The sequence below is a fragment of the Elephantulus edwardii genome, unplaced genomic scaffold, assembly GCF_000299155.1.
Source record: "Elephantulus edwardii isolate Elephantulus edwardi_28Jun2011 unplaced genomic scaffold, EleEdw1.0 scaffold00151, whole genome shotgun sequence".
Classification (NCBI taxonomy): domain Eukaryota; kingdom Metazoa; phylum Chordata; class Mammalia; order Macroscelidea; family Macroscelididae; genus Elephantulus; species Elephantulus edwardii.
The window spans coordinates 1,314,767-1,326,711 of NW_006399901.1; the positions used below are offsets into that span (position 1 = coordinate 1,314,767).

The following is an 11,945-nucleotide window of genomic DNA, read 5'->3' on the forward strand; positions in this document are numbered from 1 at the left end:
CCACAGCCGTTTAATAAATGCTCCCCCTTCCTCACCCCACTGCAGCACCCTGAAAATCAGGTGTCCAACTGTGAGATGAGAGACAGGAAAAGTCAGTGTGAATAAATGGCTGGTGCCTCCTTTCCTGGGACCACCAAACCGAGCTGGCCACAGGGGACTCTTTTCTGCCAGGCCTTCCTCTAGCAGTGACCACTGGCTGACAGACACACCCTGGGGGGCCAGGAGAGCAGGGGCACGAGGGATGAAGAGAACAGAAGGCGCCTGGGCCTCTGGTCCATCTTTATCACGTTGAGCCGCTGGCTCTCACATCAGCCTTGCCTTCTTTGCTTTCTTCTCACGCCTCACCGCTTCATCGTGGGCTTTGCGCTTTGCCGCCAGCTTGTTGGCCTGTGAAGAGGAAGGAGGAAGAGGGATTAGCCCGTGGGGCGTGTGTATGTGACAGGCAAATCACTCCGGGAAGAAAAAAAAAAATGTGAACAACATCAGGCTGCCTGCCTGCCAGCTTTTTATTATATGATGGGCCCAACATTTTGCGTTAAGAAGGTCCAGAGACGCCTGGGAACTTGTGCCCACCTGGTTCCCAGCAGGGGTAGAAGCTGGGACATCTTCAGAACCTAGCAGGTAACTGACAGGGCTACAACCTGGGATACCCCTCAGCCCAGGGCCATCTAGCATAGGCTCCAGGCAACCTTTGGTTCCAAACGCCTTAAGAACCTAGTCTTAGTGGCAAACCCACCCGAGTGAAGCTTGTTACATTAAAAACCCGAGCGTCATACAGTGATGTATGACAGAGCACTACTTTCCAAAACACGTGTAAACAGGACTGTTATTCTTACTGGGTAGTATTACGTTACAGGCGTCTTAGCGTACCTGGAAGTGTTTCATGTTTTTATTCCTAGAAAATGACTCTCAGTCAAATGTGTGATTAGCTGACATTGGATACAGACCGTACCTAACTGTTCCTCACTTGACTGCCTATGCTAGGAAACGCCTTCTAGCATTAATCCTACGCCTAGAAACCTCACCTGCAGGGACAGTCTCAAGGATGCTGGGAAGAGTGGAAGAACACAGCTTAATCTAATCAGGAGGGGGCAGGCTGAATACACAGGACATCAGGAAGACAGGCTGTGGTTAAATAAAAGCAACCTGCCTGCAGTATGACGTCCATAAAATCACACCTAGTTATTGCATGTATACGTGTGTGCACACACCCCCAAAACTAACCCAGGGCTGTAATTACAGGGCGCAAGGGGAGCAGAGACTACACCCGGGCCATCTGCTAAGTGTTTTGAGGTGCACGCCTTTGTTGGTCTTTTTCCTGTCTGTTTTACTATCAGCGTGTCTGGCTTAGTGAAGAAGGATAAACCGCAACACAGAGCAGTTTAAGGAATGCCTCCCCAGCTCTTCTACTCGCTGAACTTGGGTTAAGTGGGTCTTTGGGAAAGTGGGCTCGGATTCTCCCCACGAACCTGTCAGCTTCAGGGAAAGCTGGAGATGGGAGATGAAGGGAAGGGCTGAAGGACTGACCAGGGTGGCAGTCCCCCGACTCCACGAGGGCAGCTGTGCCTGGCGCGTGAACCTACCTCTCTCACTTTGCGCCTCTTGCCAAACATGATCTTCTGGTAGAGGTACTTCTCTCTCTTCTTCATCATCATGATGGCCAGCCGCTTGGCCTCGTTCTCCTCCTCCTGGGCCAGCCGCTGCTTGTCCTCCAGTTTCACAGTGCCTTCCGTCACCCTGGGCTTCTGGAGACAGAGTGGACACCGTGGGTACAAGGGCACCTCATTCCCACCTGCCCCCTGGGCTGACACCATGAAGGCCGGCGGGGCTGCTCCCTGGGTTGAGGCTGTCTGGTCCAGTGCCCCAGTACCTTCCCCTCCATCCTCTGCTCCTCCAGGGCTGCCAGCCGGGTCTCCTCCTCCTGTTCTGAGTCAGCCTCCTCTTCTTCCTCCTCCTCTTCATCTTCTCCCTCCTCCTCTCCCTCCTCTTCACCTTCATTGTCCTCCACCTCCTCCTCTTCGGATTCATTCAAGTTTCCTGTCAACAATAGGGTGGTGAGAAGTGAGCCCAGTCCTGCCCTCTTAGGGCCCATCACCAGCAGGCATCCCAAAGGCAGAGCAGGGCTGTCCCAGTGGGCCCTCCCCGAAGTACACCCCTCACCGCCATCCTAATTCCAAGTTTGTGACACCTGAGTCAAACCCAAGGACAATTCTAGCTCACTTTTCTGCTCAGTTACGTGGAATCGAATTAACGTTGATCTGACATTTGTAGGGTAAAAATGGGACCTTCTGGTGGTTTAGTGCTAAAGCGTTGCACTGCCAACCCAAAAGCGTGCAGTTTGAATCCATCAGCTGCTGTGCCAGAGAAAAATGGGTAATCTCCTCCCACGTGTCTTGAGTTGTTATGTGCCACTGAATTGCCTGCAACCCACAGTGACCCTGTGTACAACAGCTCTGAAGCCTGCCCTGTCCTGAGCCAGTCTCACTGACTCCGACACATGTACCCCCACTGCCCTAGTCACTTTATCAATCCATCTCATCCAGGGTCTTCCTCTCCTAGCTATCCCTCCACCCTTCCGACCATGAAGTCCTTCTTCAAGAACCTGTCCCTCCCGGCCATGTACCCAAAGTATGTGAGCTTCAAAATCCTAACAGGGAATGTGCATTTTCCCTAAACTTTACTCCACGGAGGTCAGAAGTCCAGTCAAAACTTGTGGCCTTGCTGTCCTGCTCCCTGGAACATGCCACCTCTGGAGCCAGAACGACGAGCCCTCTGAGTCCCCGGGTCCCTGCTCAGCTCCGAGGAGTCTCCTCGTCTCTCAGGAGACGTCCCCCAGCTGCCTGCTTACCTGGCTTCTCTCCCCTTTGCAGGGCCAGCAGCCTCAGCTTCTCGGGTGGCACGTAGTCACCCTCCTTCTCGGTCACAAACGGTGAGAGGTGTGGGGGCAGTGGCACCCCAGGGAAGTAGTCTTCTACAGGGAGGAGGAGCCGGGCGTTCACGGAGTCAAAGAGCCACTGAGGCTGCACGTAGTACCTGTGGCACAGTGTGTGAGGACCAGTGTCAGGCATGGGCTACACCAGCACCAGGCCTCTACGCCCAGGAACATGCACGGGGGACCAAGCAGAGGGCCTGGGAGGCCTACCTGCCGATGACAGGGGTCTTCTGCCCTGGCCGGTCCACAATCTGGTGGGTGATGCACCGGTCTGTGACGTCATAGGTGGCCCCGATGCACAGAGACTTGTCCCAGGACACGTCCCCCCCAAAACTCCTACAGGCAGTGAAAACACCCCAGGGTGCTGGCATGAGATGCTGAGTCCCCAGGCCACCAGCCTATGACCTCCCATCACCCAGCACGCTCCTGTCTGAACTAACACCCCAAATCTTGCCACTGGTTAAACGGACGTGCTGGCTGCTGTCCTCACAACAGCCTCATGAAGTGGTGACTCTCCTGTACCAATGAGCATCCGGTGCTGTCCCCCCAGCCCCAGTGCCCCCGGCCTCCCACCTGATGATGAAGGCCAGGGCCTCGCGGGGCACCTCGCGGTTCAGGAAGAACTTCAGGCCCTCGAAGAGTTTCTTGTGCTTCTCCTGGGCCTCCAGCTCCTTCCTGCGGTCCTCCTCCTGTGTCGCCATCTCCTGCCACATGAGAGGCCAGGCCTTGTACCACCAGGCCCACCACAGCCCGCTGGAGGGCAAGGGTGGAGGGGAGCCCCTCCCAGCTCCCTTCCCGGACCCTCAGGCCTAGGGGGGCGGCCCGATGCCCTCCAGCGCTCACCCCATCAGCGGGAAACTCATCCATCTCAGCCTCCTCCTCTTCAGTGGGCACCACCACACGTGCCAGGCTGGCGCTCAGGGCAGCAAGTTTCTACCAAAAAGAAACATGGTGACTATCTACCGGCAGGGGACTGGGACATGTAATACTGGACCACTGGTGGAATGGGCTCCTATAACAAGCTCAGAAACCAGCCGAGTGGCCACAGCTGTTACTCAAGTCCAAGGTCAGCCCCTAGATGTACTCATCTTGGTAGGGAGGCTGGGCTGGTACACCTGAAGCCTCTCTCACTCACCTCCATAGAGCTCTCAGAGTCCAGTGCATAGGACCCCTCGCTGGCCTTCAACTCGGCATGTGTCTGTCCCTCGAGCTAGGAGAAGAGGTGAGTCAGAGCAGGAAGAGGGTGCCCACAGTCCCTCACTCCTACATCCCTGGATCCCAGGGGGAAGATGCTGGACAGGGCCTACCTTGGGGGGGTAGTGGAGGTTGAGGGACTGGTAGAGGCGGAAGTTGACAAAGCCCAGAAGGGTAGTGTAGAACTCGGTGAAGGTGGCCATGACCCTGTAGTCCACATCTGTCGGGTGCTGCAGGAGACAGGAGGGCATCAGCAGTGAGGCTCCAGGTGTGATGCCAAAGGAGGAACAGACACACCACTGAGGGTGGGCTGGCTGATGAGAGGACCAGGGCTCAAGAGCAGCTTTGCTTTCAAAGGTCAGCACCCTGGGAGGGGGTGAAACAGCATGTCCCCACCTAGGGGCATTCAGGCACAAGCGAGACCCTAGACACGAGGTCCCAATGATCTTCTGATCATTGTCCTGAAGGGCGCTCCCGACCTCAAGGCATGAAAGGGAGCTATGAGGGGAGGAAGCTTGGACCTGGTGATCCGGTAACTGGCTGCCCACCCAAGCCAGTTCTGCCCCATCCCGAGTCTTGTCAGTGAAGAGGTGGAATCAGGCCTTCTCCTTTCTTTCCCTTGTTCTCTGTAGCTGGCCATGTGCCTCCAGGGCCAGAACACGCAAAGAAAGCAGCTGTCCAGAGCCGAGAACTATCCCTGGACTCCCTCCACCCAGGGGAGCAGTGGGCGGACCTCACACTCCATGACCTGGCAGGAACTATGGGGTGAGCACCCTGGGCCCGAGCCAGCAACGAGAACCCAGGAAAGGCTGGTGGCCTGAACCCTGTGGAGCCTCCAGGGCTCCAGGCCAGCAGCAAAGATCGAAATGCTCATCTTGGCCCTGAGACCAGACCACACAGCACTGCCACCTACATCAAGGAGGCTGAGCCAGCGCCGCAGGCCTTGGGACCCGGACGGGAAGAGCGGTAGTGATCAGTCGCCTGTCCGCGCCAGCCACACTGGGCCTGGGAGCTGTGTCTCCACTTTGGGGCCACAAGATGCCCACATTCCCGACTGCACCTGTCCTACACAAGTCTCTGCCCTTGAAGACCTCCACAGTATGACACCGCTGTAACGTCCGTTTGGGTTCTCAAGTGACCACAGCCTCCCGGAGAAGGTGGGGGCACACCGGGGACTCTGCCACTCCCCACTCCCTGTTCTGCATCTTCCTGCTGAACCGAAGTGGCAGCAGGGAGCCGGGCAGGGAAGCACCCTTCCCCCACCAAGGCCAAGACCAGCTGCATGGAGGCCTGCCACCCCAACACCCTGCGCACACACACAAAGACGATTCTAAGCAGCATGGGGGTGAGGGAGCCAAGAGAGGAAGGAGGAGGGCCGGAGAGGAAGGCGAGGAGGAAGGAGGATGAAGGGGGGTAGAGGACCCACATCCGCCCCCAGAGCAGGAATTACGCTCGCCTCTTCTTCGCAGATGAACCACAATCTCCCCACCAGATCCCCAAGGGGGCCTGACCCTCACTCTCCCACCACCAGTCTTGGTAGTGAGAAGAGCCACGGGGTCCTGGAGCACCTGGTACACTGGCTGGCAAATACACTGTCCACCGGGCCTGTAGGGCCTGCTCTCCACTAACAGCACCAATTCTCACTCACAGAGCAAGGAGGAGGGTGGGCAAAATGCAGCCCCAGAGGAAGGGTGAGAAGCCAGGCGGCAAAGTCGCCTATAGGCCAGAGGCAAGAGTGGGATTTCTTTCAATGGAGCCTGGTTAATAACACCCAGTGTTTTTAAAAAAGATGACCAATTGCTCGTTTCAGCAGCACATAAAAATCGAAACGATACAGAGATTAGCATGGCCCCCGCACAAGGATGACAGGAAAATCTGTGAAGCATTCCACATTTTACATGGAAAACAGCCCAAATGTCCAACCACAATCAAATGGATTGAGAAATTATAGTACATTCACATGATGGAATGCTACGCAGCAGACAGGAGCAATGATGATCACTACTTAACTTGGGCAGACTGGAGCATTACGCTAAGTGAACTAACTCAGTCCCATAAGGACAAATACTGTGTAAGACCATTATTTTAGAACAAGCATGAAGATCCAAGCAGGGGGAGGGGAGGAACAGAGGGGTGAGGATGGGCGGAGAGTAGGGGGTTAATCTTAGGGTCACTCAATTTGATGAGTGGAGGGGGAGTGAAGGAAATGGGGAAGATCCAGTGTGAAAAACAATTTATATGAACTTTGTAGATAAAGCAGTATTAACCAAGAAAATAAAAAGATGACTGATAAGCAACACCTTCGGCCAGGTGTTTTTCTGTGCGCCTCCCTCTAGAGCCACAGCTCACCAGCCTGCCTTGGGGCAGGGTGGGCACGCTCCAGGGCTCAATGCCAGCCTCACGGAGCAGGGACCAGGGCTTGTACGCTGGCACCTGTCCCCGTCCAGGGCATGACACTGGCCATGCAGACAGAACTCAGGGTCTGTTCAGCACCCACCGGACCAGGCACTGAACACTTTTAAAGGAAACCTCATCTTAATTCCTCACTGAAGCCTTCCTCCGAAGATTGAACTCAATCAATTTCCCATCACAATGATTACATGTGACAAAGCAAAATAATCTGCTGAGTTTTCTAGGCTCTAATCTTGATATAACCTTAATATGAGGTCTTTCTTCTGAAAAGCTGCTAGGTGGGTTTGAACCACCAACCTTAAGTTAGCAACTGAGCTCTTAATGTCTGTGTTAGGTACAGAGTTGAGCGGTACCCACAAACCTAATGACAGTGCTGCATAATACTCCACCCTCTGACCCTCAGCTGGACCCAGCACACACTGGACTTCACAGAAAAGCACCTCCCACCCCCACCATGCCTAGCTAGGAGCCAGGGGAGAGGACAAGATGGCCGACTGGCACAGTCCTTTCCCCAGTGCATACTCACGTTGTGGGAGAAGGCGTAGGGTGTGATCCAGACGATGGGCTGCCCTAGCACCTCGGCCTGGTAGTAAATGCCTTTGATGGACAGGAAGACCTGAGGGAATGGAAGCCAGGTGAAGATGGAGGCAGCGGAGCAGGCTGGAGGCGGGGGGCCCTCGTTGCTGCCATGGGCTCACCTTGCGCAGGGCGCGAGCGGCGATGACATAGTGCAGGAACTCCACACTGAGCCTCCGGCACAGCTGGATGGTCTGCACGTGGCACTTGCCGGTGCGGGGGAAGGTGGAGAACAGGAAGCACATGGAGAGGGCGTCATCCAAGTCCCGCAGGGCATCGATGAAGGTGGGGTACCTGTGCAGTGGGGACAGTGCTCACTGGCTCGGCCACCTACCAGCAGCCACCCCAAGGGGCACCATTCCCCAAGCCAGGCTCTGCCACTGTCATCTGATCAGGTTGGGCAATGTTCAGAGGGGTCTGGGGACCCAGAGAGAGCCACTAACCAGACTGTGATGAGCCCTGCTGCCCACTGAGCACCTAATCTCGAGCCCCACTATCTCTGTGATGGAAGTGGGGAGACTGACTCGGAGATTCTACTGTTTTAAGGCGGAACCTCTCCTCCCTGGCTGTCTAAGACACACAACAGAAAAATCGCCCACATGGAGGTGGGGGTCTTTCCTCTCTCATGTCTTTTCTGTCTCCCATCACCAGGCTCCATCCAGTTTGTGAACCAAGAAGAACCAGGTAGTAAAAAAGAGGTCCTGAGTGAGGAAGAGGCCAAGCCTGAGAGTGTGCTGCTCCTGGGGCCTGGCTCACACATCTTCCTGTAGAGACCTCCTGTGATGTGTCTGCCGCTCACCTACCCCCTGGTCCCTTCGTGTGGCTGCACTCCTCAAGGCACTCATTCCGTTTTCCAATTACCAGAGCATCTCCTAATCTCATGGAATGCCACCTCTAAAAGGGTTCCAGCTCCCCACGTCCATTCTTGGCCTTATCCCTGTATCGTTCTTGTTGTGTGCCACTGAAGTCAGAACCGACTCATAGCTGATCCTTCAGTGGTTTTCAGACGCAGTTAATTGTATGGGAGGAGACGGCCCATCCTTCCCCTGCAGAGCAGCTGGTGGATTACAGCTCAGCCTCTTACTATTAGGCCACCAGAGTTGTCACATTACGCCCCACCAAACCCCCACTCGGGACTGGGACAGAGCCCAGAAGTGAACAGACATAAGGTGGTTTCTGCTGGTGCCCAGCTCACCGCTCCTTGATGATGTGGTCGAGCTTGTAGACAGGCTTGTTGTCCTTCAGACGTTCCACAGTGCCCCACTCACTCTTTCCATAGGCCTTCCGGAGCTTCCGGACAAACACCTAGAAGACAGGAAGGTGGGCTGATGAACAGGGCTGTGGGCTTCCTCAACTCCTACCACGGAGGATGGGGACATGGGTAGGAGGACCCTAGGAGCTTCCTGAAGCTGGCTAGCATCCACTGCCCAGGATTTCAATGACGTCCAGCTCCTGGTAGCAATAGCAGAACTGAGCTTGTCTAAAGAGCAGTTAGACCAGCACAGCCTGCTGGGTGACTGAGCACCAGACCTACTGGCAGACGCACTCACTAGGCCTCCACAGGGTCAGAGCTTACACATTCACGCGTGAGAAAGGCAGGGCCCAGCAGCCCCACTTCGCATCTGAGAAGGGAGGTTACGTGCCTTTCAGTAAGGTGGAAAAGGGGCAGGGGTCTGGCCCTCACCCCAGTGCCAGCCTGCATGGCTGCTAACAGGCTTTAATTTGTGTGGGGTTGGGTCACACAAACATGTAGAGCCAAGGCCAGTCGTTGGACAAGACAATCCCTAAACCAACGTCTTCCCTCCGAGCACTTCAAGCAGCAGAACTGCAATATCCCACAGACAATGCACTTTCTACTCGTTAAGTTCACGTAGTTGCAAAATGGGACCAAATCTCAGTAAGCTGGGCCAGCAGGGATCTAGGCAGCAGCGGCTGGCCAGCCTATCGCCAGCAGGTGGCACTCCACCCTTCCAGCCAGGACCTGGCTGGCTCCCCACCCAGGGCTTTGGCAGCATGTGGCTCCTTTCAATGATTTGCATTTGGCTTAAGTAGGTTTCTGCTTTCCCTGTGGTATTCAAGAACTTAATGACTTCTATTTGTGGAATGAAAAGGTTGGCCACTCTTGTCAGCAATTTCAGTAAGGTTCACAAGAGGAGCTGTTTCTTTTGGCGGAGTGCATTGTTACGGCGATTGTACCACATCTGCTGCAGAACCAAAAACAAGCCCCAAACTTTTTCCAGAAAGATTCAAGAAAAAGTTACCACAGAGAGAATGCACTCATTTGCCCAGGCCTTTGCCAATCACCTCCACACAAAGTCAGCTGAGCCTCTGGACAGTCCTCTGAGGCAGATGATGTCCCACATACAGGTTCCCTTAGGGAGGTTATATAACCTGCTGAGGCCTCAGTTAGGGGCCCAGACCTTGGTGGGGACCAGCCCAAGCCTAGGGCCCAGGCCTCTCACCTTGTACTCCCGGAACTTGTTGACGATGGGTTCATGGAGGAGGAATTTGATGTCCTTGAGGAGATAGAAGGTCCGGGCTGCTGTGGAACCCTTGTTAACCTTCTTCTTGTGTTTGGGCTCATGGGGGTAGATGCCTTTTAGGATGCACAACCGCCTGGAAGACAGAAGTCACGTATTTGTGCCATCAGTAAACATGTGGTTGGTCACTGGCTGGGGCAGGACATGGGGCATGAGGTCCTTGTCCTGAGAGGATTCAACTTCTAAGGCAGCAGGGGGACCAGTGCCCAGACAGAATGTGGACTGTCACAGCACCAGGAAGGAAGCACAGAACACTGAGAGAGGCTTTACCAGGAGAGCCAGGAAAGGCCTTGTTGACACACTGCCAACCTTCTTGAATCAGTCACCCCTTTACCCTTGGTGACTGTGGTCTAAAGTGTTCTCCCAAAGAGATATGTTGGGCTCCTGTCATCTGTATCTGCCAGTGTGACCTTTTTTTTTTTTTTTTGCTTAAATAGGATATTTCAAGATGTTAGCAGTTCAATTAGTATAATTGCTTACTGGACTGTTGTTGCCGTTATGTGCCATCGAGTCGGAACCGATGCACAGCTGACCCTTTAGCGGGTTTTCAGACGCTGACAATCACATGAGAGGAGACTGCCCATTCTTTTCTGGCCCAGCAGTTAATGGATTCAAAGTGCTTGCCTTTGGGTTGGCAGCAGAACTCCTTACCCACTAGGCCACCAGAGCTGTTACTAGAATAGGACAGTCCTAAAAAGGTATCTTGTAAAACAGAAGACACACAGGCGCAGAGAAACAGAACTACAGATCTGTAAAGACAGGCAGAGACCAGTAGCCAAGGAACATGTGAGATGGCTGGAAGGTTCCAAAAGCTAGGGAAGAGGCCCTGAACTGATTCTCCCCAAGACCTCTAAGAACAACCCAACATGGCAGAGATCCTGATTTAAACTTCCAGCATCCAGAACTGTGGGGCACTGAAATCTTCTTAGATGTGCTCTCCCAACACAAAAGAGGAGGTAGAGCATCCTAAGAAAAAGGAAAAAGGCCACAAAGCTGGCAGGGCTGAGTGTGTTTAAAGGACTAACAGTAGACCAAGTGGCTGTGGGGATCAGAGCCAGCCAGATGCAGCGCTCACAGGCTACAAAAAGAGTCTGACTGATTTGAGTCTCTGAGGAGTGGGCACAAGTGGCAGAAGAGGACAGAATATCCAGTCCAGGCTCCCGTTCTGATGACCTCAGGGCTGCGTCACCCCCATTCGGCAAAGTACAAAGCTTACTGAAAGCTGGCTGGGTGAGACAGAGAAAGACCACCAGGACGCCTGGTGTTTGGGCAGTTCAGTAGGAGGGGGACCCTGAGAACCCCTCTGTAGTCTTAACCTCACCTGAAGTCGGCCAAGCTCAGCTGCAGCTTCTTCCGGGCTTTGTTTCGGGTGATGTAGTTGGTGGCAGAACCTCGTTCATACTTGAGGAAGAAGAGAACAAATCATCATTTCCAATGACTTCAGTGACTGACATACAACTCTGAGCAAGCTTTGCTCCAGAGGCAAAGACCACTCGAGAGAAGCAATCACTGTGCTTCGGGACAGGAAATAAGGACAACGTTGCACCGACCCTATAGCTGTCAGCATGGTTTACATGCATCCACAAAGCATGATGCTGGAGACCATGAGGCTGCCACCTATGGTGTCCAGCACGTCGTACTAGTTCTAAGCTTTGACTATTACAATGAGCTATCTGGTGACCTAGAAGTTACTCTGCCAACCCAAAGGCAGGTATTATGGATCCAACCAGCTGTAAAGATGGGCAATCTTCTACTGAATGATTTACTGCCTCTAAAAACCCACCAGAGAATCAACTATCTGTTGGTTCTGATACAATGGCATGTAACAACATTTCCATGCGTATTTCATTCAATCTCCACAGCCCTGTCAGATGGATGACATTAAAACTCACCTGCCTCTTTCTATTCACATGCAAGAAAACAGGCTTCTAAAACCAAACTCAAATTCATTGCCACTGACTCCGTTCTGACTCAGAGAAACAGAGGACACAGAAGAACAGCCCCACAGGGTTTCCAGAGCAGACTGTTAGGTCTTTCTCTCGCAGAAGTGGGTTTGAACCACCAACCATTCATTAGTAGTCAAATACTTTAACCATTGTGCTACCATGGCTCTTTAAAGAGACTACTTTCTTATTCTAACACTAAAAAAGATTTTAAAAAATCAAGAGAATAGTTTAAAAGTATTATATTTTAGGGCATTATGTTTATCGTAGGAGTACACAATGAAGGTTGCAAAGTGGATTATATTTGGGGTTGGGGGAGGTGCGGGGGGGGACTGTGTACCAATGGGG

The 11,945-nt window shown here is 53.5% G+C and overlaps 1 protein-coding gene across 1 annotated transcript in view; it reads right to left on the reverse strand.

The window, feature by feature from the left end:
- Positions 1–289: 289 nt before the first annotated feature.
- Positions 290–11,945, reverse strand: part of PES1 (pescadillo ribosomal biogenesis factor 1) — a 14,777-nt gene continuing 3,121 nt past the window's right edge. Inside the window, exons 2-15 of the mRNA XM_006894789.1 lie at positions 10,976–11,055; positions 9,577–9,730; positions 8,310–8,419; positions 7,237–7,408; positions 7,065–7,154; positions 4,240–4,356; positions 4,068–4,142; positions 3,776–3,865; positions 3,506–3,636; positions 3,143–3,268; positions 2,849–3,033; positions 1,871–2,037; positions 1,584–1,745; positions 290–387 (exon numbers count right to left, since the gene is read on the reverse strand). Coding sequence (XP_006894851.1) covers positions 304–387; positions 1,584–1,745; positions 1,871–2,037; positions 2,849–3,033; positions 3,143–3,268; positions 3,506–3,636; positions 3,776–3,865; positions 4,068–4,142; positions 4,240–4,356; positions 7,065–7,154; positions 7,237–7,408; positions 8,310–8,419; positions 9,577–9,730; positions 10,976–11,055 — 1,743 coding nt within the window. The 3' untranslated portion in view covers positions 290–303. The remainder of the gene's footprint in view (positions 388–1,583; positions 1,746–1,870; positions 2,038–2,848; positions 3,034–3,142; positions 3,269–3,505; positions 3,637–3,775; positions 3,866–4,067; positions 4,143–4,239; positions 4,357–7,064; positions 7,155–7,236; positions 7,409–8,309; positions 8,420–9,576; positions 9,731–10,975; positions 11,056–11,945) is intronic.